The 25,017-nt window shown below is 43.6% G+C and overlaps 1 protein-coding gene across 9 annotated transcripts in view; it reads left to right on the top strand.

Moving 5' to 3' along the window:
- The first annotated feature begins 652 nt into the window (after positions 1-652).
- The window catches only part of LOC109904174 (fermitin family homolog 2), a 72,754-nt gene continuing 48,389 nt past the window's right edge, over positions 653-25,017 (top strand). For 7 of the 9 annotated variants that reach the window (XM_020501373.2, XM_020501372.2, XM_031788025.1 and 4 more), the window contains exons 1-2: positions 656-949; positions 2,634-2,791. In XM_020501373.2, the coding sequence (XP_020356962.1) occupies positions 2,635-2,791 (157 nt within the window). In that variant the 5' untranslated portion in view covers positions 656-949; position 2,634. Of the gene's footprint in view, positions 950-2,633; positions 2,792-25,017 lie in introns of all 9 variants that reach the window. The other 2 variants (XR_004202710.1, XM_020501368.2) reach the window with 2 other exon arrangements.

Here is a 25,017-nt window from a genome sequence, read left to right as displayed (position 1 = left end):
GATGTGTGGGTCTGATAAGAGGGTAGGACACCATTTAAGGAAAACAAGTGCAATGCATGTTATGTTAAAACTTGTGTGTTTCATCAAAAGGAGTGATCAGCAGCTATATCCAAATCAGATTTGTGGCTGCACACTGGACATTTTGTAACATCTTTACCAGTGAGAGCATAATATTGCAAAGTATTTAAGACTAGTGGGCTCAGTCGCTGGATTTGATATACTGTAGATGTGGGGGGGGGGGGGGGGGGCTTTAGAATGTGTGTTCTAAATGAGTAATTGTGTGTAATTCCCTAGGCGGGGACCCCATAACGGTCCCCGGATGTACCACCGCAAACGCTATACTATTTCCATAAAAGGCATGCAGCAGCGGTTCTATGCGCTTGTTATCCCCTACCAAACTGTTGGATTTTCCACAATGGGTCAGTTTTGAATGAAAGCATGGAATAAAACACCACATACAAAAGCATAGTTTTAACTTTTCCAATGCATTTCTAAATAAGAGTGCGTGGTTGGGGACATCATTGAAACTCCAAGCCTAGGGGTTAGAAAAGATCTGCGAGATTATAAAAAATGACATTGTACGTAATTTCCCGCGTCACACAAGTCCCCTTCCAATGAAAAATAATATAAGTATGGAAGGAGCAGGGGAATGACCGGGCGGGTAATGTTGGGAGAGAGGAACTGCTGAACCGTTTGAAAGGAAACGTCGATTGGAGCTGGAGCAGTGAGTGACGTTATCTGGTGGGAAGAGGGAGGGAGAAAGAGAGACGGCTGGACTCCATTAGCTGAAGCCAGGAGGCACTTTGGGATACTTCAATTGGACGCGTTTTTTGGGGGATATTCTCTTTGAAAAGACCCAGATAGTCTACATTATTTAGAAAATCTGGTTGACTATCGAAACCTCGGAAGTTTAAGTGGCTTTTTGGATTTGGTTGGTGTATTTGAGAAGGTGAGTGGACACAACCGATTTAATTTACGTCCTCAACTCAATAAATGTAGTTCTTTTTGCGCACTCTGCCGCTCGGGAATATGAAAACATTTTTTTTTGTGCGCCAAATGCAGATAAGGCCTGCTATATCTGGTAAATAACGTATGATTCTAACTCCCCTTTACTCGTTCAAACGTATTAGTTTTGTTCATGTATGGACATAAAGTGAGTTACTCTGGCTGACCAGATTGGGTGCTCTCATGAGTTCTTGTATGGGGCTGCTTACGTAATCAACTTCATATTTGTCAGGATGTCTTTACCGTTAGAAAAAGCAGGTGAACACAGACGGGAGAGTTTTTTTAAATATTTTTCATTGAAGTTCAGTTTGCCATAATTTAGGCCGGTACCCTTTGTTCTTTTTTGGTTATCGATTAATTGCGTCCTTCACATGTAGCCTTAAAGGGGCAATCTGCAGTTGTTACATCAATTGTTTTTGGTATGTACCCATTGATAATGTAATGCCTCGTGACCTTAGTTCAACTGTCGTACCCAATCAGAATCTTAAATATACGTTTGACTGTTTCCAAATATTGACGTAAAACAATGTAAACACATTGTATAGCCTCAACGTTGTTCAAACTATGTTGATATCATGGATGGTCAGTCATTGCATCTCTAGTTATGTCTGAATTTGAGTGGTTACATTTCTCCAACCCCATCCCTCCAACCAGTTTTTGTCGAATCTAGGGCGGGATTTCGCGTTGTTTCAATTCCTGATTGCCGCTTTAAGACTTATTCATGACTCCAATTACATTGAGCCATTGGATGTCCCTTTAGCCTTGTGAGGCAAATGCCCCGACGCCTGCCCAAATGCCCCGACGCCTGCCCAAATGCCCCGACGCCTGCCCAAATGCCCCGACGCCTGCCCAAATGCCCCGACGCCTGCCCAAATGCCCCGACGCCTGCCCAAATGCCCCGACGCCTGCCCAAATGCTCTGTCTAAACGCAAATATGCCTCGCATGCAATACAGCTTTGGCAACATTTGGAACTTAACTTGTATATCATTTTTCCTATACAACAGATACACTTACTGTCACAGTTCAGGAAAGTTACAACCGCCTGTATTTTGACAAACATGCCATCTGACCGCAAATGTGGAATGGTCCAATGGAAATGCGAGCGCAAGGTGAATGTCATATCTGAGGTAGTGAGTGAAAACAGCCGGGTGCGACTGATAAATTGCGCACAGTCGGTGTTAAAAAAATAATAATAATTGAAAGTTAAGTTCCAAAGGTTTCCAAAACAATATCGAGATTTTAGTTCACATGGAGCCAGCTATCCTCCATACCATCAGCAGAGAACCAAGGACGGGCTGTGAGCCACTTTGGGTTCTGAAGAGCTAATGAAGCCTTTGCTAGAGCCATATCCAAAGCATGCTTCAAATGGCCTATAAGAAAACATGTAAAATGTGAGTTATGATTCAAGAAACAAACTGAAGTTATGGACAATCACAACATTTTATCAAAACACTTTGAACGGCTATGGTGGTCTGGGTCCTGTGCTTCCTCAAGTCACTTTTAGTCTGCATATGACAAACTTCACAAATGTATGGCAAGCACAATTTTGATGCATCTTTTTTTACCAGTTGAACGGAAGTATTTTTTTTCTTGGGCAGTTTTTCCTAATTGTTGTGATTTGTGTAAGGATGGCGCTGGACGGTATACGGATGCCCGATGGCTGCTATGCGGACGGAACGTGGGAACTGAAGATGCACGTGACAGACCTCCATAGGGACGTGTCTCTGAGGGTCACCGGCGAGATCCACATCGGTGGGGTCATGCTCAAACTCGTGGAGAAACTCGGTAAGAGATGTTCAATGGTGTTGCACTCTATGTCCAGCTTCTTCTGGAAGAAATGTGCTTATCTCCTTTTTGTTTTAGTCCCCATCTTATTCAAAGTATTGGAATAGAAACATTTGCATATTGATTTATGTCAATGTTTTATTTTGTGTAGATTTGTGCTTCTATTCAGATGACCAATTTCTACTATATTTGTTTTCCTTATGTGGTTGACCAAAGGGGAGGAAGGCCATAGTTGGTCACGAGGCAATGTTCTTTGGCCCCTGTCCCCTCTGACTCCCATCTGCAGCTGGGTTCTGTCTGTCAGTTATCTCGTCATATTTGTGAGGCAGTACATGTATTTTCTTTGCAACTGTTACTCAACTGACAACTGGAATGAGACTTCATCTAAACACCATTAACAGATAATAGCACATCGTAGCCGGTGAGCGACGCAAACTAAACATACAGGCTACTCTGTTGGCTTAAGTGGGAATTCAGAATCTATCTAGCCTGTAATGTTTTATGATATGGATATACTGGAACTTCTCACATTCTATCACATGATTAGCAACATCCAATGGAATTATGCTGCCATTTTACAAGTTTCTGAGCGAGAGATTGAACAGAGTGGGAATGAACTCTGTTTCAGCATGTGGAACACTGGGTTGTTTCATGGTGAAAAACATGATGGCAGTGTAGTTTGGGACTTGACAGTGTCTTAGGCGTGCGAATACCCAACATTTCTCCATTGCACCATATTTTTTTCCCCCCTGGCCTGCACATTTCCCTGTTCCTTCTGTTAAAGCTCAGTATAATTGTGGCCTTTGTTCTCTGTGGTCGTATGTGCTGCATCTAAACCAGGCTCCCATGCAGCACTGCAGCTGCACCGTGTGGGGAAACGTCAGGGAGGCTCAGTTAACTGACTCTGTTTTTGACTCCTTCAGTCAAAAGAACACATCTTTTGACTCCATTCATTAATTGGAGTCAGTTCTGCCCAGAGAACGCAGGACCCCTACCGGAGAACGAGGAACTGAGGTCTTTAGAGTCATGATTTTACAAGCCTCTCGTTCACCGTAAGGGGTTTGTTGGAGCTGTCATTTGTGAATGAGACTTGTAAAAAGGTGTTTTAAACCATGTACGCGTGTTGATTGCTAGGCATACAAATAAGATGATTTCTTGATGCATTTGAAAGAAGGTCTAGTTGTGGCTGAAACCGGACTATATTGTGAACGACGACTCTTGGCGGAATGCATTGCTTGACTGCTGTGAGGGTGATGAGCACAATATCGTTTGCGAACTGCATCACCCCAATGGTTTGAGTTGGTTGAGCAAAGGATGCGTGTATGTTTTAGTTTTTTACAAAGCTGTGTCCCTCATAATATCCAATAATCTAATCATTACATTCGTTCCTACTCCATGAGATCAATTATCAGTTTTAAATATGTATTTTCCTTCTCTGTGCTGCTGCTGGCAGCATGATCGGTTTTCCTGCGCGCATATATGGCGGACAATTGTTGGAGCGCGTATTAATCCTGCTGTCACTCAGAAACAAATCTTGACTCTCGAGTCAGTAAAATGAGTTGTTCAAAAAGGATGAATCGTTTGCAAACTGCACATCACTAGAAGATGTGGATGTATGGAGCTGTAAGTTCCCCTTGTGAATGCTTCCCTTCTGTTACAGCATGAGTGTGTGTGTGTGCTTTTATAGTGGGTTGTCCAGCTTGTTGTAATATTTAAATAAGTTACTGCTCTTGTTATTGGTCAATAGTTAGTATCATAAATACAATTCTGATTCCGCGAATCATGTTGTGCTTGGTCCTGGCTACCTTTGGTTTTGTGAGTTATCGCCAGTGGATTCAAGTGGTGTGTGTGTGTGTGTGTGTGTGTGTGTGTGTGTGGTTTGATGTCCATGGTTTAGAATAATTTGGTTCAGCTGACTGACTGTCAGTTGTTCTTGTCACACTGAAACAAACACTGATTATACTAAACAATAGGAACACCTACCTGATATTGAGTTACATCCCCCTCCCACCTTGGATTCAACAAGGTGTTGAAAGAAGTCCACAGGGATTCTGGCCCATGTTGACACCAATGCTTCCTAAAGTTGTGTCAAGTTGTCTGGATGTCCTTTGGGTGGGAGACCATTCTTGATATGTACAGGAGACTGTTACGTGTGGAAAAATCCAGCAGCGTAGCTGTTCTTGACACAAACCGGTGCGCCTGGCACCTACTACCATACCCCGTTCAATGCACCATGTTTTCTTGCCCATTCACCCTCTGAATGGCTCACATACACAATACATGTCCCAAGGCTTACAAAACCTTTCAACTGTTTCCTCCCCTTCATCTACACTGATTTTGAAGTAGATTTAACAAGTGATCTCAATAAGGGATCACATCTTTCGCTGAGTCTGTCTGTCATGGAAAGAGGTGTCCTTAATGCTTGGTACATGTTTTTCCCAAACTTTACCATACCACCAAAAACATTTCCTCCTTCTCAATATGTCAATGGTATTTTTTTATCTAACCAGGTAAGCTAGTTGAGAAAAAGTTCTCATTTACATCTGCGACCTGGCCAAGATAAAGTAAAGCAGTTTGACACATACCACTACACAGAGTTACACATGGAAGTAACAAACACAGTAGAAAAGGTCTATATATAGTGAGTGCAAATGAGGTAAGGCAATAAATAGGCCGTGGTGGCGACGTAATTACAATATACCAATTAAACACTGGAGTGATAGATGTGCAGAAGATGAATGTGCAAGTAGATACTGGGGTGCAAAGATAAATACAGTATGGGGATGAGGTAGTTGGATGGGCTATTTACAGATGGGCTATGTACAGGTTGAAGACATGTATCAAACTCCCAGTTATCCAATCGTTTGTAATAAATGTGAAGGAATAGCTTACCAACGTGTGGTGACCTAGATTGTCATTTCAGCACCGCTTTGATTGCTTTGAGACAAGCGCTGGGACTTAACTTGATTTATCAAGTTTAAAAGTTCCTGTAGCTGCTATGGTTATCCTCAAATGGCCCCCATAGTTGACATGTTGGTGTTTGGGTGCACCTTAGATGGCATGGGAACATTCAAATGGGTCTAGTCAGGTTGTTTTCCATTGTAATCATTAACCCAGTCTCCCTGCAGACTTGACACGTGGCTACTCTATGTTAACCTTGTTGAAATACTGTACATATGACCAGTAGTGGTAATGAGATGAAGTAGTGATCAAGTATTATCCACATTTAGAGTAAATCAACAACTTACACTGGATAGAGTGGGATCATGGGAGCCTCACATGATGAAACTAGTGTGACACTGGTGTATTGTGAGAAAAGGCACCACCTATTTTATGTGTGTGCGCTTTCTCCCAGCTGTACGTGACCTCTTTTCATGCCTCCCGGTCCACCCACCTCTCACTGGTGACATCGTTGAGTACAGACTGAACTGCATTCAAGTGCTTTGGCCACATGTCGGCATATGGACTCTGATTGGTTGAATGATAGTCGGATGTTTGTCTTGGTGTAGGGAGGTTAATTTAGAGGGCATCCTTTTGAACGTAGTCTGTCAACACACATGCCACGTACTTCTCGCACACAGACACACAGGATGTCCTGTCCCAGTCTCTCTCACAAAATCCCTTGTGATTCTGTTCATGTCTAAGGGTGCAGTCCGTGGCATGCGCTGCATTGTCACACATACTGAGCTAAGATTCCTCATGGTGGTTTCACAGCTACTGTTTACAGCCCACATTCAAAACACAACCCTTTACCAGCACAGTTCTCTTGTTGTAGGTTGGGGCATACATTATGCATGTTAACGCATGTGTTCTGTCTGCCGTCCGCCAGTCCTCTCCATCCCCTACTATAAGCAGTGACTAACCCCTTTACATCAGAGGCTCAGATGGGGAGCTAGTAACTACAGTACAGCATAATGGATTCAACTGTGAAATGCCAGGAAAGCACTTTGCCATTGATTAGTCTTCATTCCCCCCTGATCTGAGGAGTACGGTGTTTCAGGCTGCATGATTAAAAACCCTCCCCTCTGATCGCCTCCTCACTCACTACTTCACTTGTTTGTGTCTGCTAAAGTTGGACATTATTACTTTGTTCTTATCCGAAGTGCTTCCTTTGAAAGCTTTTCTGTTGGACTCGAAGGGGAAACCAACATCTGACTAAACAACATTAGCTGTGGACTTTATTGGATGAAGATGGAACAATTGTCACACTGTATCAACCATTGTAGGAAGTCTGAAATTCTGAGACTTTGGCTCACTATCAACTTCGGGTTCATCAAATATGGTTAAAATGGTCTAACTTGATTTCACACTCAAACATGAGATTTTGCTGCTGCGTTGACAGTTACCATTGCCGTCATCAACTTACTCAATTTCACACAGTAAACCATGATCATTTGCCACCACCTGAGCAGTTTCCATTGCCGGGCATCACCTCATCTAATCCAAGGGGTTTGGACACACTTACTCATTCCATTCCACACTTACTCATTCTACATTGTAGAATAATAAGGAAGACATATCAACTATGGAATCACGTAGTAACCAAAAAAGGGGTAAACAAATCTAAATGTATTTGAGATTATTCAAAGTAGCCTCCCTTTCCCTCTGACAGCTTTGCACACCCTTGGCATTCTCTCAACCAGCTTCATGAGGTAGTCACCAGGAATGCATTTCAATTAACAGGTGTGCCTTGTTAAAAGTTCATTTGTGGAATTTCTTTCCTTCTTAATGCGTTTGATGCAATCAGTTGTGTTGTGACAATGTAGGGGTGGTATACAGAAGAGACCTACTTGATAAAAGACCAAGTCCATATTATGGCAATAACAGCGCAAATAAGCAAAGATAAACGATAGTCCATTACTTTAAAACATGAAGGTCAGTCAATATAGAACATTTCAAGAACTCAAAGTTTCTCAAGTGTAGCCACAAAAACCATCATGCGCTATGATGAAACTGGCTCATGAGGACCATCACAGGAAAGGAAGACCCAGAGTTACCTCTGCTGCAGAGGTTACGTTCATTAGTTACCAGCCTCAGAAATTGCAGCCCAAATAAATGCTTCCGAGTTCAAGTAACGCACATCTCAACATTAACTGTTCAGAGGAGACTGAGTGAATCAGGTCTTCATGGTCGATAAAAAAAAAAAAGATATATATAATTTTTGTTGTTTCCAACCGCCACATTCTGCAGCGATACGCCATCCCATCTGGTTTTCGCTTAGTGGGACTATCATTTGTTTTTCAACAGGACAATGACCCAAAACACCTCCAGGCTGTATAAGGGCTATTTGACCAAGAAGGAGAGTGATTGAGTGCTGCATCAGATGATCTGGGCTCCACAATCACCCAACCTCAACCCAATTGAGATGGTTTGGGATGATTCGGACCGCAAAGCAGCAGTGACAGAAAAGAAGCCAGCAATTGCTCAGCATATGTGGGAACTCATTCAAGACTGTTGGAAAATAATTCCAGGTGAAGCTGGTTGAGAGAATGTCAAGTGTGCAAAGCTGTCATGCAAAGGGTGGCTTCTTTGAAGAATCTCATATCTTTTAATTTGTTTAACACTTTTTGGTTACTACATGATTCCATATGTGGTGTTTCATAGTTTTGAAACACCACACATAGTTTTACAATGTAGAAAATAGTAAAAATCAAGAAAAGCCCTTGAATGAGTAGGTGTTCTAAAACTTTTGACCGGTAGTGTACGTTGCCCAGTCCCTTTCATTGCATATGACTTGGTAATAACATGATCATTGTCCAACAAACACTTTGGTTTCTTTGGGTTTTGTTGAAGCGAGCACCATGAAGTACTAACTGATGGCTAAAAATGTTGAATTCTTTGACGTGAGTACCAGAAAATACCCATATCACAATTTTTAAAGAGTGCCAAGATCTGTCCTGGCCTTTTACACAGGCCTTTACAGTGTCCATGAAGGGACAGGACAGCCACTGGCCTTGTGCTCTTATTGTTAGCCTATATAATGGAGGCCTGCCTGGCTGCCAGCACTCAATGCTAATGCAATCCCTGGAATCCTGATGCGCTAACACGGACGTCATTAAATTGAGCGAGGCACATTTTGTACAGACACACACACACATACCGGTATGGCCTGCCCCTTCCTGTGAAAGTGGGGATGCAAACACTCTTGTTTGTTGTGTGCAATCTTTTTTCTAAGAATGCATTGTTGTAATGTTTCACCATCCTGGAAGCAGTCCCTGTTTTCTGTATCAGGGCTCCAAGAAAAGGGTTTGTGAGAAAAGCCAAACATCTGACTTTAGGGAGTAGAGGAGCTACTTTGTTAGTATACAGTACCTCTACCCTAAGGGAGGGGGAGCGCATGGAGGAAAGTCCAAACTCTTATGTAAAAGGTGTGTTTGAGTAAAGTAATGTTGCCCCTCCAACCTGGGTGGGTGTTGACTCCCAGTGGGAAAGTTCTAAGGGGCTTTGACTCTGAATAGTAGAGCCAATCAGTGTTGTGTTGCCCCTGCTTAGCTTCATCCTGACAGCTGTTTAGCGGGGAGTAAGGTTCAGATGCCCTTAAATGCTGTTTTCCCATCCTAGTGGTTCGGATTCGAGGATAAGCTGATCCTAGATCTGTTGTAAGGGATGGAGAAGTGGTGGTGGGCTGGCTGAGAGGAAGGGGGGTGGGTGGGTAGGCTTGGGGAGGGGGGGGTAGAGGGAGGTGGTCTTTGTGACGTGAAACACGGTGCTAGAATTCCATAAAAGTCTTCTGTGGAGCAGGAAATGATTTCCATGGTTTGGCATGTTCTCTGGAAGCTACAATGCCGTCATCCCAATACCTCCTGCTGCATGCTTCAGCTCTTTCCCCCGCTCTCTTTCCTTCACTCTGTTTCTTTCACTTTCGACCTACCCCCTTTTTTGGAAAATTTGTTTCGTATGAGGAGCCTGTTCCCTGACAACTTTTCCTATAGCGGTTTTATTAATTGAGAATCCATGTCCCTTGAAATAGTTTTTGGGGTGTATATTTAGAAGCCTTGTGCAGTATTGTTTTAGTAGTTGCCCTCATTTTTGTTTTATAAATAGACACTACCGTTTTTATAGAAATGTACACTAGTGTTCAAAAGTTTGGGGTCACTTAGAAATGTCTTTGTTTTCGAAAGAAAGGCAAAAAAAAAAGTGTCCATTTTGAAGTAACATCAAATTGATCAGAAATACAGTGTAGACATTTAACGTTGCACATGACTATTGTAGCTGGAAACTGCTGATTTTATTCTTACATTTTTTTAAATAGAATATCTACATTTTATCAGCAACCATCACTCCTGTGTTCCAATGGCATGTTGTGTTAGCTAATCCAATGTTATCATTTTATGTTAGCACAGCTGAAAACTTGTGCTGATTTTAAAAGAAGCAATAAAACTAGCTTTCTTTTAGACTAGTTGAGTATCTGGAGCATCAGCATTTGTGGGTTCGATTTACAGACTCAAAATGGCCCGAAACAAAGACCAATTGGCGCTAAGCAACTGACATTTAATTTTAAAAAGTGGTGGATAGGTTTTCCTAGTACTCCAATCAGAACGGCAGGTTTGGTCTGTTGCCGTGGTGGGGTTTTGTGTGGTGTCCCCGCTGACCGGCCTGTCTGTTGGTGGTATTGACCAGAGGATGATTGTCAGTGTTTGACAATGAAGATGGTCAAGGTTTGACAATATATGAGGGGGTTTGTGAGGAAACGGATGCGGTTTAACGCAGGATGTGTGACTTCCTGTGAAATGTTGTTCTCAACATCCCCTCAACTCTGCTCTCCTTGTTTAGGGGCTTTCTAAATGGATACTTCCCAGAATTTTCTCTGGTTTGGAATGAGGGTCTTGACTACATACAAAGAGAATCTCCCTTCTGTAGAATCAGGGTAGTATTGCAAATCCCTCTCTGTTTCCTATAAATGCTTTGTCATCTCACTTATCATGTTTCCATGACTCGCAAATGAGGTAACACGTAGAGATTTGAGTTGACTGTGAAGCAGTCTTGTCCATTGGTCAGAACCCTCCACAACCATAGCTCCCTGCAGAGAGGGGGCCTCACCGGACCAGGCGATTAGCCCCACTCTGCTTTGCTCTATCTTACAGGAAGTAGTTAGGCTAAGTAGCAGCCCTGCCCTGCCCAGAGCATCCTGTTACGTATGCAGATCCTGCTGGGTTTTACCCCCCCCCCCCCGATCACAGCACTACACTACAAATTGTGATTACTATCCTAAATTGAGCATACATTGCAATGCGGTTCCAAAATGTCCTAAGAGGTCTAATATCTAGTACTCGGCAGTTCTATTCTCTCCCTCCCTCGTTAACTAATTGTGCTGTTTTTGGACCCTTCTGTGTCCTTGCTTTTTATTTTTTTATTAATAATGTTTGTCATCTCAAACATGCAGCAGAAAGGCCTTTCCTGGCTCCACCTCCTAGTGCTGCCTGGTAGTGATGGGGGGAAAATAAATCACTACAGTTACATTTTGGGATATTCTTTTTGATATTTCGGTCTGACAATATCGCAATATTGTTTTAGCGCTAGTTGGATGTACCTGCATTAAAAGCCCTTCATAGCTTGTTTTCAGCACTTTTATTTCCCTGATTGATCAACAGTCTCATGGGTCTCTCCTGTCCCTCTGCAGCGGACATGTCTAGTTGGATGTACCTGCATTAAAAGCCCTTCATAGCTTGTTTTCAGCACTTTTATTTCCCTGATTGATCAACAGTCTCATGGGTCTCTCCTGTCCCTCTGCAGCGGACATGTCTAGTTGGATGTACCTGCATTAAAAGCCCTTCATAGCTTGTTTTCAGCACTTTTATTTCCCTGATTGATCAACAGTCTCATGGGTCTCTCCTGTCCCTCTGCAGCGGACATGTCTAGTTGGATGTACCTGCATTAAAAGCCCTTCATAGCTTGTTTTCAGCACTTTTATTTCCCTGATTGATCAACAGTCTCATGGGTCTCTCCTGTCCCTCTGCAGCGGACATGTCTAGTTGGATGTACCTGCATTAAAAGCCCTTCATAGCTTGTTTTCAGCACTTTTATTTCCCTGATTGATCAACAGTCTCATGGGTCTCTCCTGTCCCTCTGCAGCGGACATGTTTAGCAATATGTTTGAATTATCAAATTGCAATGAAAGCACGGTATCGAAGCGCAACACATCGTATGGGCACCTAAGTATATCTTGAGGTCCCTGGCAATTTCCAACGCCGCTGCCTGGCTCTCCTCACACCCAGGCAAGGAACTAAATCAATATGGCTTTTATCATTTTGGTCCCTAAGCTACGTTACATTCCAAAACCCTGTCACCTTTAACTCTATCCTCATTTACTCCCTTCTATACATCGGACAACTGTTCTATTGCTTTCACCTCCTGTCAGACCTGGGAGTGAGTGAGGGTAGAAGAGGGAACAACTTTGGGATGAGATGCAGCCCTGGTCTGTTTTCCCTCCCTTTCATAGATGGCTTCTAAACTCTAACCTCTCTCTGGTCCCCAGTGTAGGTTAGTCACTCACTAAGAGCTGTAAGCCTATTCACTGTCCCTATTATTTGGGTGAGGTGATGTATGGCGCAATCACTGGATATAATAGTCTGTTTACCTGGGTAGCCAAACTAGCCATCCCACTCGGCTGTTCCCTTCTGTCAGAGAAACAGCAACTCCAGGATACCTAGGGCCTATCGGAAATAGCTAGGCATATATAAATATATATATATATATATTTTTTAGGTTTCACTGATACTTTTGCATAGGCGGGTGAGCACAGCAAGTTTATTTTTATTATTTTTTTTCCCTTTCTGATAAATCATAGTGGTAGTATAATGGGGGGGACAATACATTAGGATGATGGGTTGTCAGTGAGTGTGGCAGATCTCTCCCATATTCATCTTTGGTGCCTTGGGGATTGGATGGCCTCTCCCTGTGCTCCATTGATCCTGGACACTGGCTATAACGTGATTACAGGACTGGGCCCTGACTCTGAACACATCTGGGTATTGTTTTGCTTTGTTTGGATTATGACAAATGGATACAAACGATCAGTCTCCGAGGAGGACTGGGCGATCCTCTCGTTTGTTATCCAATAACCCCCACAGCAGAGCTCTCTGTCTCCCCTCTCCTCTCTCTGAAACAGGCCTGACTCGGTGAATCCTGGCAGTGATGGTCCGTAGGTAAGGCCATTCCACTCCCCTCTAGGGCTTTAGAAGTTGGACACACCACTCTCCTTTCGTCCTCTCTCGCTCTAGCGCTGAGCGTATCCTCCTGGGCTGTAAGGTATCAGGTAGCTCATGGGTCTTCTACACAGATTCTCCCAGACCATAACAAAGTGCATCTTTGGGGAAAGCCTGAGCGAGCCTGCTTGGAAAATCCTCCTGGATACTCCCGGCTACACTTCTAATCCACGAGCTGCAGCCGGGCTGAAGGCTGAGCTCAAGGGCTGGGCTCATGGGCTTGCTGCTAGTGGCATCAGGAGACTGCTCAACCACCATGTACAGTAGCCAGGGACTTGTGTGTGTGATTCTGTTGAACAGGGTCTTATATCAGACCTGTCCCAGAGGAGGGTTAGTGTGTCAGACAATAAGATCACCAGGATCAATATCTAGCCTATAGCCTCTGTTCCTTCTGGATGCACATGACTTCTACAAGATAGATGGGATATATATATATATATATATATATCCCTCTGTTTCTTTCCTGAAGAAAAGTGTATGTGTGTCAGTTCATAGCCATTGACTGCGCTACACTGTACTGTGTTGTGTATCATGTCCGTAGCCAAAAGGAGGCTAGAAGGTCCCTGTGTTATTTTGTGTAACATACATGCAACCACACTACAAGCTGATCCAACTTTGATGTAATGTCCTTAAAACAAGTCAAAATGAGGCTCCGTGTGTGTGGCCTCCACGTGCCTGTATGACCTCCCTACAACGCCTGGGCATGCTCCTGATGAGGTGGGGGATGGTCTCCTGAGGGATCTCCTCCCAGACCTGGACTAAAGCATCCGCCAACTCCTGGACAGTCTGTGGTGCAACGTGGCGTTGGTGGATGGAGCGAGACCTTGTGTCCCAGATGTGTCAATTGGATTCAGGTCTGGGGAACGGGCGGGCCAGTCCATACCATCAATGCCTTCCTCTTGCAGGAACTGCTGACACACTCCAGCCACATTAGGAGGAACCCAGGGCCAACCGCACCAGCATATGGTCTCACAAGGGGTCTGAGGATCTCATCTCGGTACCTAATGGCAGTGCTCTGGCGAGCACATGGAGGGCTGTGTGGCCCCCCAAAGAAATGCCACCCCACACCATGACTGACCCACCGCTAAAACGGTCATGCTGAAGGATGTTGCAGGCAGAACTTTCTCCACGGCGTCTCCAGACTGTCATGTCTGTCACATGTGCTCAGTGTGAACCTGCTTTCATCTGTGAAGAGCACAGGGCGCCAGTGGCGAATTTGCCAATCTTGGTGTTCTCTGGAAAATGCCAAACGTCCTGCACGGTGTTGGGCTGTAAGCACAACCCCCACCTGTGGACGTCGGACCCTCATACCACCCTCATGGAGTCTGTTTCTGACCGTTTGAGCAGACACATGCACATTTGTGGCCTGCTGCTGGGTTGTTGCCCTCCTACGGCCTCCTCCACATCTCCTGATGTACTGGCCTGTCTCCTGGTAGCGCCTCCATGCTCTGGACACTACGCTGACAGACACAGCAAGCCTTCTTCTCACATCTCGCATTGATGTGCCATCCAGGATGAGCTGCAGAACCACTCCTTTATTGGGGGTGTCTTGCTAATTGCCTATAATTTCCACCTGTTGTCTATTCCATTTGCACAACAGCATGTGACATTTATTGTCAATCAGTGTTGCTTCCTAAGTGGACAGTTTGATATCACAGAAGTGATTGACTAGGAGTTACATTGTGTTGTTGAAGTGTTCCCTTAATTTTTTTGAGCAGTGTAGATTTACCCTATACCCTGCTACATCTTAGACTGTATGCAATGTTGTGTGGTGACAAATGTGAACAGTGTTGCTCAGTTTTATCAGAACTCTTCAGTCACTATATACAGATCTCTCCTAGTTTTTTTTACCAAAACAAGTTTGTCTGCTTGCCGGGCTCCAATCTTTTCACAAAAGCCTTTTCTGACAGACTTGCACCATATCTCAGAATACATTATTCTGCACGCCCAGGCTATTGAACACAATGTATCACAGTATCATCTCGCACCGTGACACCATGTCGTGACATTTTATCTACATGCCACACGAACGTTGTCACCATCTCCAGTATTAGTTGGGTGATATGGACACATCCATATCATGATAAATTGACTGACTGAATTATAATGATACATTGAACAATAAGTTCATAAACTCAATGTGCAAAGGGGATTCATATTTTCCTGAAAAATCTACCAAGTTTCAATTTCAGGAATAATTCCTATTTAGCCTAAGAATCCTGTGAAAGACTGCACAAATCAGATGGTCATTTAAAACCAAGATATGGTCACTATGCCAGGATTCTCCACAAATAAGAGGTGCTGTGTCACCTTTACATAGTGTCGCTGACAAGATATCAGAACCAATGAAACCGATATAAGCAACTTGGAAAATAACCTAGGCTCTAGGACCGGAGAAGATAGCATCTTTCCCTCAAGTCTCTCTGAGTTGTTACGACTTCATGTCTGTGACCGAGATGCTTGTTGGTGAATTGTGCATAGGCCTATCACATTCGTGACTGTCTGAAGATTCACAATGACTTCATAGAGGCACACATCATTTTATAGACTATACTGTAGGGGTTTCCTGTAGGGTTTATTAACTGCATTCAGTGATTTTTCTTTTGGGGGGGGGGGGGGGGTCGCTACAGGTACATATCGGGATATTATATATCGTTTTGACTCACAATATTATTTTTGTGCTAGTTGGCTGTGCCTGCATCAAAACTCCCAGTTTTTTTCCACTTCATAGCTTGTTCTCCATCTTATTTTTTTAATAGGGAGCCAATTTGTTTTCAACACCTTTTTATTTCCATAACTAGGGCTGTGTGGTGACCGTATTACCGCCACATCGGCGGTCACAAGTCATGACGACAGTCAAATTCCACGTGATGGTTTAGTCACAGTAATTTGGCTTTTTCCAAGCTCTGACACTGGTTATTAGTAACCTACCAAACTTGCTAACTGCCTGGTACTCAGCACTCTTGTCCCACTAATCACTCTGACATCCATGTCAATGTAATGAAAAATCAAGTCAAACACTTCATGAGAGCTCATGTTGCGCAACATTTCTATTGGCGATGCAGTTGCGTGAGAAAACAGTGGCCTCTTAAAAAGAGGATCCCATCAGCTTTCTATAGGCTAGGACTACTATATTTCTCAACTTTCCTAACATTGTCTCTATACAACAGGAGTACAGCCTACCTGGCTGGCATGAAAATGAACCCCGTGAAAAGCGACCTCCATTCGCTATTTAAGTGCATAGATGTTTTTTTTTCCAGCTACCCCTGTTTTGAGACAGGTGCAGGATAATGGTCCATTCTACATAAATAAAAAAAATCTCATGATTTAGCATATGTAAAACCATTGTTAAATCAAGAATAGTGTGATGGGCTAATATTGTCACCCATCACTTGTGAATATGTGAATGATGCCCAGCGTGAGGCAAGAAACACAGCATACCTTTTTTTATTTCTCAAATCATAGTCACACACCACATGTAGCCTAGCCCATAGGTCGATATGTTTTGATAAGGCTTGTATCACAACTAAAGTGGCCAAATAACTTCTCAAAATGAAGCACATTAGGCTCTACACCCGTTGTAAAGCAGATGATCTGGGATACATAAGCAGTGTGTGAATTTGAAGTTTGGAAGATTATTTTCACCATAAAAATTCACCTTTTTATAATAAAAGCATTACAACAGTAATCACATTTACTGCCACTTGATAATGGAACGTGTGCATTACTGAGCTTATAATGTAAAGAAATGGCCTAATTGTTTAGCTTAAAATGTTGATAAACTTTCATCTGTTGCATCAGGCTCATTGCTTAGAACTGTTATTTATTTTTAATCCCAAACTTAATACATCGCATCCCACAACTGTCCCAGACTATGTTTTGGAATATTTATTTCTTACACAGGATGGGTCAACTTTTGTACTATGGGCGATAGTAGCTTGATATAGGCTAGTGCTTTTGCTGTTTTTTTAGGCCTACTCATCTTGTTGGCTGATGAAGAAAAGTACATGTGGATAGCTCCAATATCCAATATCTTCAATATGCTCCTCGGAATTGGATAAGCACGCGCATAGTCCCCGACGTCTGTCTTCACTTGTAGCCTGTCAGAAGGACCCGATCACGTGAGCAGCCAGGAGAAGGGAATTATAATTATTATATTCAGCCCATGGGCACAGTGGTCACTGGGCGCAAAAGGCATGGATTTTTTTTAGGGGGCATTATGGCGACACAAAAGGGATGAATTTCCCAGCTGCAAGAAATTTATCAAGTGCTTGTCAAATTGTGAATGAGACAAGTGTGTACAGCCTGTGCAAAAAGCAAAGCAGAGCTCATACCTGTCATGAGTTTTCTTTTTCAAATCATCATTAGTCACATCATGCAGCCTATAAAATCTAAACTTATAGCCCAACATTTGTATCACAACAAAAGTTACATTAATATCTCTAAATGAAGAATATAGGAGTACCTGTTTCTTTATTAACGCTCAACACATTAGCCGCATGTGCTCACTTAAATCGCTTTGGAGAACAAAGCTGAATACAATAGAAAGGATATGTTCAATTGTGTTCTTCATACTATAAAATAATGCAAATATTGTCTGCTAAATATTGTCTGCTAAATGGCATATCTTGATCAGGACCTAACATAAGGACAACTCCGAGTATGCTATTCTGTTCTTCTGAAATGGACTAAATTGTCTTAATGTTTCTTTAGACCTGTCTAAAATAAATCATGGACATATTGTGATGGTTTAGGCTATATTAAATGGATTTATTATACTTTAAAAAAAATGTAGATGTTCTAAAGGTCTGTATCAGTGGCTTGTAGGCCATGTCTGGAAGCCAGGAGATGCTAAATGATATGTTAATTGACGATCAATTACAGTGAGAGCAGCAGGTAGTTGCTTGACATTCACTGGTCGCCACAGCCCTATCCATGACTGAAACATTTTTCTCATGGCTCTCTTGTTCTTCTCCAATTGACATACAATGAGAAATATTTTGGAAGATCTAATTGCAATAAAATTACAGTATCGAATTGCTGGTGTTTGTTAGAGCAAATAGTGGTTATAGCGTTGGACTAGTAACCGAAAGGTTACAAAATCAAATCCCTGCGCTGACAAGGTAAAAATCTGTTCCACTTTTCTCAGGCCGCCATTTGAAAATAATCATTTGTTCTTAACTGACTTGCCTAGTGAATTAAAGGTACAATTTTTTTTTTAATATTACACACACACACACACACAGTACAAGTCAAAAGTTTGGAAGGAATTGAAGACCCCGAGTTACCTCTGCTGCAGAGGATAAGTTCATTAGAGTTACCCGTCTCAGAAATTGCAGTCTGAATAAATGCTTCAGAGTTCAAGTAACGGAGACATCTCAATATCAACTGTTCAGAGGAGACTGTGTGAATCAGGCCTTCATGATCGAATTGCTGCAATGAAACTACTAAAGGACACCAATAATAAGAGACTTGCTTGGGCCAAGAAACATGAGCAATGGACATTAGACCAGTGGAAATGTGTCCTTTGGTCTGACTAGTCCAAATTTGCGATTTTTGGTTCCAACCTCGGCGTCTTATGAGATGCGGAGTGGGTGAATGGATGATTTCCTCGTGTGTATTTCCCACCGTGCAGCATTGAGGTGTTATGGTGTGGGGTGCTTTGCTGGTGACACTGTCAATGACTTATTTAGAATTCAAGGCACACTTAACCAGCATGGTACCACAGCATTCTGCAGCGATACGCCATCCCATCTGGTTTGTGCTTAGTGGGACTGTCACTTGTTTTTCAACTGGACAATGACCCAACACACCTCCAGGCTGTGTAAGGGCTATTTGACCAAAAAGGAGAGTGATGGAGTGCCTCATCAGATGACCTGCCCTCCACAATCCCCCGACCTCAACCAAATTGAGATGGTTTGGGATGAGTCGGACCACAAAGTGAAGGCAAAGCAGCCAAGAAGTGCTCAGCATATGTGGGAACTCCTTCAAGACTTTTGGAAAAACATTCCAGGTGACGCTGGTTGAGAGAATGCCAAGAGTGTGCAAAGCAGTCATCAAGGCAAAGGGTGGCTATTTGAAGAATCTCAAATATATATATATATATATTTTTTTTGACTGGTTAAACACTTTTTGGTTACTACATGATTCCATATGTGTTATTTCATAGTTTTGATGTCTTCACTATTATTCTACAATGTTGAAAATACAGGAAAATCCTTAAATGAGTATGTAAATAAGGTACCTCCTGCTTTTTATTTTTTTACTGCATTTGCAAAAAATGTCTAACCCTGTTTTCACTTATGGGGTGTTGTGTAGATTGAGGGAAACAATTGATTTAATACATTTTAGAAAAAGGCTGTCACGTAACAAAATGTGCAATTAGTGAGGGTGTCTGTACTTCCCGAATGCACTGTAAGTAGTCAGTTTGGTCTGTGTTGATCATTTTCGGTTTATTGTCCCAGCTCTAGTCAGTATTTCTAATAGGAGTTGGTCAGCTGGAGGCTGAGGGGAGGACAGCCATGTGTGATAACACACTGCTCTCCTCGCACCACTACCCCTGCGGCACCGCAGCCTCTGAGAAGGCAGTCGCCAGGAAAATGCACGCCGTGCAACGTGACCAACCTCAAGTAGGTTGTAATGATAACAGCCAACTACAAATGTTTGTGAGAAGATGGTGTGCATGAATGTTTTTTTGCTATGAATATCGTGTGTGTGTGTGTGTGTGTGTGTGTGTAAGACTAGGTTGTCTTGGTCAGGCTTAATTCATTAGAGAGCTGTCAGGAATAGAGCAGTAATGTTTCTCTAGAGGCAGAATAACCATTTAACTATAGTTGGACTGTAGGACGATTCAGTTACTTCAATGCCATTAGGTTCAATGGGCATCACTGGGCCTCTGTTTAGGGCTTCTTTTTTCTACAGACATGACTGTTGCTGTTCTTTTTAAACCATTTAAGTTCTAATATAATGTAGTGAGGGTCAGTTGGGGTTGCATCACTCAGAAGGCACAGAATGGGAGGAGGTGATTGAGCTTGTTTGACTATGTTCATGTGAATGTTTTTGCTGCTCGGCTTCGACCCTTGTGAGGTGACACAGGCTGATGTTCGTAATGTGTGTTTTAAAATGTGAAATGTCAGAAATGCATTTTCTTATGTCTACGTTTACTTATATGGGCATTGTAAACTGTCAGTAACAGTGTGACTTCTAGCTTGACAGCTGCTACCATCACTTGACAGGATAATTGCACCTTTTCTCTACAAAGCCCTTCCACAGTATTCTCTTCCCGTCTTCTTTGTCTCTCTCCTGTCCTCCTTTTCTCTTTCTCCTTTTATTTCTCCTAGTGTGAACACTACAGATACTCTACCTGGAATGGAGGGAGGAGAAAGGGAGGGCCAGCTTCAGAAATGAAATCTGCATCCGGTCCTAGTTGGGGACTGTTCAGAGTAATGTCTGTAGATCATAACAAATCAAATCCTGATCCTATACTTGAGTCCCTGCCCCAGTTTGCTGATGAGTACTTTATTGAGGAAAAGTGTACTTACTATGCCTGAGCTTGGTGGGACAACAACATATCAATCTTAAGATGAATGCGCTTAACTGTAAGTCGCTCTGGATAAGAGGACTAAAGGAGAAAAGTGTTCAATGTCTTCAGAGCACTGCCGTCTTATCAATGCTACAACAACCCACTTTTTGTTGCTTTATCTCATTCTATCTCGCTATTTTGTTGTACTGTTAAATTGAAATGCTGTATTTTGAGGCTCATGTTCTTGTGGTACATAGTGAGAGTGGGGAAGGGCTTGGTTGGTTTATGAACAGTTTGTGTTAGCACTGCCATGGTCGTGATAGTGAATGGAAAGCGATTTGACAGAACTTGGGTGGGGAAATTTTGTCAAGCTGTTGCTTTGGAGTGTTTACCTGTAAGGGGGCACGTTTTTTTTATTTTTATTATGACTCGCATAATTACGCACAGTACAGAAAGCTGAAATTAACATGCCCACCGACTAACACCACACTTTTTACAACTAGTGCCCACCGAGGTCATAATACATGAGTGCCCCCTCTCCAACATCTCTCACTCCTTCCCTCTATCCATACCCCTCTCCCACCCTCTTCCCAAGGACTCTGGGTCTGCATTTAATGCACATTTTTTATTTTTTTATTTTTATTTCACCTTTATTTAACCAGGTAGGCTAGTTGAGAACAAGTTCTCATTTGCAACTGCGACCTGGCCAAGATAAAGCATAGCAGTGTGAGCAGACAACAAAGAGTTACACATGGAGTAAACAATTAACAAGTCAATAACACAGTAGAAACCAAAGGGGGAGTCTATATACAATGTGTGCAAAAGGCATGAGGTAGGCAAATAATTACAATTTTGCAGATTAACACTGGAGTGATAAATGATCAGATGGTCATGTACAGGTAGAGATATTGGTGTGCAAAAGAGCAGAAAAGTAAATAAATAAAAACAGTATGGGGATGAGGTAGGTGAGAAAGGGTGGGCTATTTACCAATAGACTATGTACAGCTGCAGCGATCGGTTAGCCGCTCAGATAGCTGATGTTTGAAGTTGGTGAGGGAGATAAAAGTCTCCAACTTCAGCGATTTTTGCAATTCGTTCCAGTCACAGGCAGCAGAGTACTGGAACGAAAGGCGGCCAAATGAGGTGTTGGCTTTAGGGATGATCAGTGAGATACACCTGCCGGAGCGCGTGCTACGGATGGGTGTTGCCATCGTGACCAGTGAGCTGAGATAAGGCGGAGCTTTACCTAGCATGGACTTGTAGATGACCTGGAGCCAGTGGGTCTGGCGACGAATATGTAGCGAGGGCCAGCCGACTAGAGCATACAAGTCGCAGTGGTGGGTGGTATAAGGTGCTTTAGTGACGAAATGGATGGCACTGTGATAGACTGCATCCAGTTTGCTGAGTAGAGTGTTGGAAGCCATTTTGTAGATGACATCGCCGAAGTCGAGGATCGGTAGGATAGTCAGTTTTACTAGGGTAAGCTTGGCGGCGTGAGTGAAGGAGGCTTTGTTGCGGAATAGAAAGCTGACTCTTGATTTGATTTTTCGATTGGAGATGTTTGATATGAGTCTGGAAGGAGAGTTTGCAGTCTAGCCAGACACCTAGGTACTTATAGACGTCCACATATTCTAGGTCGGAACCATCCAGGGTGGTGATGCTAGTCGGGCATGCGGGTGCAGGCAGCGACCGGTTGAAAAGCATGCATTTGGTTTTACTAGCGTTTAAGAGCAGTTGGAGGCCACGGAAGGAGTGTTGTATGGCATTGAAGCTTGTTTGGAGGTTAGATAGCACAGTGTCCAAAGACGGGCCAAAGGTATATAGAATTGTGTCGTCTGCGTAGAGGTGGATCAGGGAATCGCCCGCAGCAAGAGCAACATCATTGATATACACAGAGAAAAGAGTCGGCCCGAGAATTGAACCCTGTGGCACCCCCATAGAGACTGCCAGAGGACCAGACAGCATGCCCTCCGATTTGACACACTGAACTCTGTCTGCAAAGTAATTGGTGAACCAGGCAAGGCAGTCATCCGAAAAACCGAGGCTCCTGAGTCTGCCGATAAGAATATGGTGATTGACAGAGTCGAAAGCCTTGGCAAGGTCGATGAAGACGGCTGCACAGTACTGTCTTTTATCGATGGCGGTTATGATATCGTTTAGTACCTTGAGTGTGGCTGAGGTGCACCCGTGACCGGCTCGGAAACCAGATTGCACAGCGGAGAAGGTGCGGTGGGATTCGAGATGGTCAGTGACCTGTTTGTTGACTTGGCTTTCGAAGACCTTAGATAGGCAGGGCAGGATGGATATAGGTCTGTAACAGTTTGGGTCCAGGGTGTCTCCCCCTTTGAAGAGGGGGATGACTGCGGCAGCTTTCCAATCCTTGGGGATCTCAGACGATATGAAAGAGAGGTTGAACAGGCTGGTAATAGGGGTTGCGACAATGGTGGCAGATAGTTTCAGAAATAGAGGGTCCAGATTGTCAAGCCCAGCTGATTTGTACGGGTCCAGGTTTTGCAGCTCTTTCAGAACATCTGCTATCTGGATTTGGTTAAAGGAGAACCTGGAGAGGCTTGGGCGAGGAGCTGCGGGGGGGGCGGAGCTGTTGGCCAAGGTTGAAGTAGCCAGGCAGAAGGCATGGCCAGCCGTTGAGAAATGCTCATTGAAGTTTTCGATAATCATGGATTTATCAGTGGTGACCGTGTTACCTAGCCTCAGTGCAGTGGGCAGCTGGGAGGAGGTGCTCTTGTTCTCCATGGACTTCACGGTGTCCCAGAACTTTTTGGAGTTGGAGCTACTTAAGCGCCCTGGTTCATCTGTTGCGTCAGGCCTGGCAGGCAGGCAGTATTGTTAGCTGGGAGATGCCATTGGCCCCCTTTCCCCCCCACTCTCTTCTCTTTACAGATTGAAAGAGAAGGACCTCTTCCACATTCATGGAAGAGACTCTCTCCATGCAGACACCCTTCTAGATTTTGTGTTTCTAGATTTTTGTGTTTCTTGATGCCCACCGGCATCCTAATAAGGAAACGAGAACAAAGAGAGAATACGGCAGACAGAGTGGGAGGGTCGTCACACATAGCAGAGATGCTGGATGAGGATGCAGATATAGACCCAGACAAAGCAGAGATGCTGGATGAGGATGCAGAGATGCTGGATGAGGATGCTGGATGAGGATGCAGATATAGACCCAGACAAAGCAGAGATGCTGGATGAGGATGCAGATATAGACCCAGACAAAGCAGAGATGCTGGATGAGGATGCAGATATAGACCCAGACAAAGCAGAGATGCTGAAGGAGGATGAGGATGCAGATATAGACCCAGACAAAGCAGAGATGCTGGATGAGGATGCAGATATAGACTCAGACAAAGCAGAGATGCTGGAGGAGGATGCAGATATAGACTCAGACAAAGCAGAGATGCTGGAGGAGGATGCAGATATAGACCCAGACATAGCAGAGATGCTGGAGGAGGATGCAGATATAGACCCAGACAAAGCAGAGATGCTGGATGAGGATGCAGATATAGACTCAGACAAAGCAGAGATGCTGGAGGAGGATGCAGATATAGACTCAGACAAAGCAGAGATGCTGGAGGAGGATGCAGATATAGACCCAGACATAGCAGAGATGCTGGAGGAGGATGCAGATATAGACCCAGACAAAGCAGAGATGCTGGATGAGGATGCAGATATAGACTCAGACAAAGCAGAGATGCAGATATAGACTCAGACAAAGCAGAGATGCTGGAGGAGGATGCAGATATAGACTCAGACAAAGCAGAGATGCTGGAGGAGGATGCAGATATAGACTCAGACAAAGCAGAGATGCTGAAGGAGGATGCAGATATAGACCCAGACATAGCAGAGATGCTGGAGGAGGATGCAGATATAGACCCAGACAAAGCAGAGATGCTGGATGAGGATGCAGATATAGACTCAGACAAAGCAGAGATGCAGATATAGACTCAGACAAAGCAGAGATGCTGGAGGAGGATGCAGATATAGACCCAGACAAAGCAGAGATGCTGGAGGAGGATGCAGATATAGACTCAGACAAAGCAGAGATGCTGGAGGAGGATGCAGATATAGACCCAGACATAGCAGAGATGCTGAAGGAGGATGTGGATCCTCTCATAGATATTCATATCCTTTGATGGCACTTGCCACTAGACGATTCACCTCCAACTATGGGATAGGTGTGTGCATTCGTGCTAGAAAAAGGTGAAGATCCACCCAGTCACAAACAATGGAGGCCATACATTTTTAAAATTAAGGTTGCATGGAAAATGGTACCTGTATATCATAGGATGTCAAATGATAACGTCTTCAAAAGAATGTAGCATGGAGGAACCCAGAATGAATGTCTGAACTCTCTGGTCGCAAGGCCCCCAAAACCTCTGTGGGCGAAAGCCGCATTGACACAGTATCCAGTATGGCAGTAGCCACGTTTAGTGAGGGAGCCACTGCTATTTCAAATGTGATGGACAAATTGTGGCTTCACA

This window comes from Oncorhynchus kisutch, linkage group LG14 (assembly GCF_002021735.2).
Source record: "Oncorhynchus kisutch isolate 150728-3 linkage group LG14, Okis_V2, whole genome shotgun sequence".
In the NCBI taxonomy this organism is placed as follows: Eukaryota; Metazoa; Chordata; class Actinopteri; order Salmoniformes; family Salmonidae; genus Oncorhynchus; species Oncorhynchus kisutch.
The sequence above is the reverse complement of the archived record's forward strand: the minus strand, read 5'-3'. Positions and strand labels throughout refer to the sequence as shown.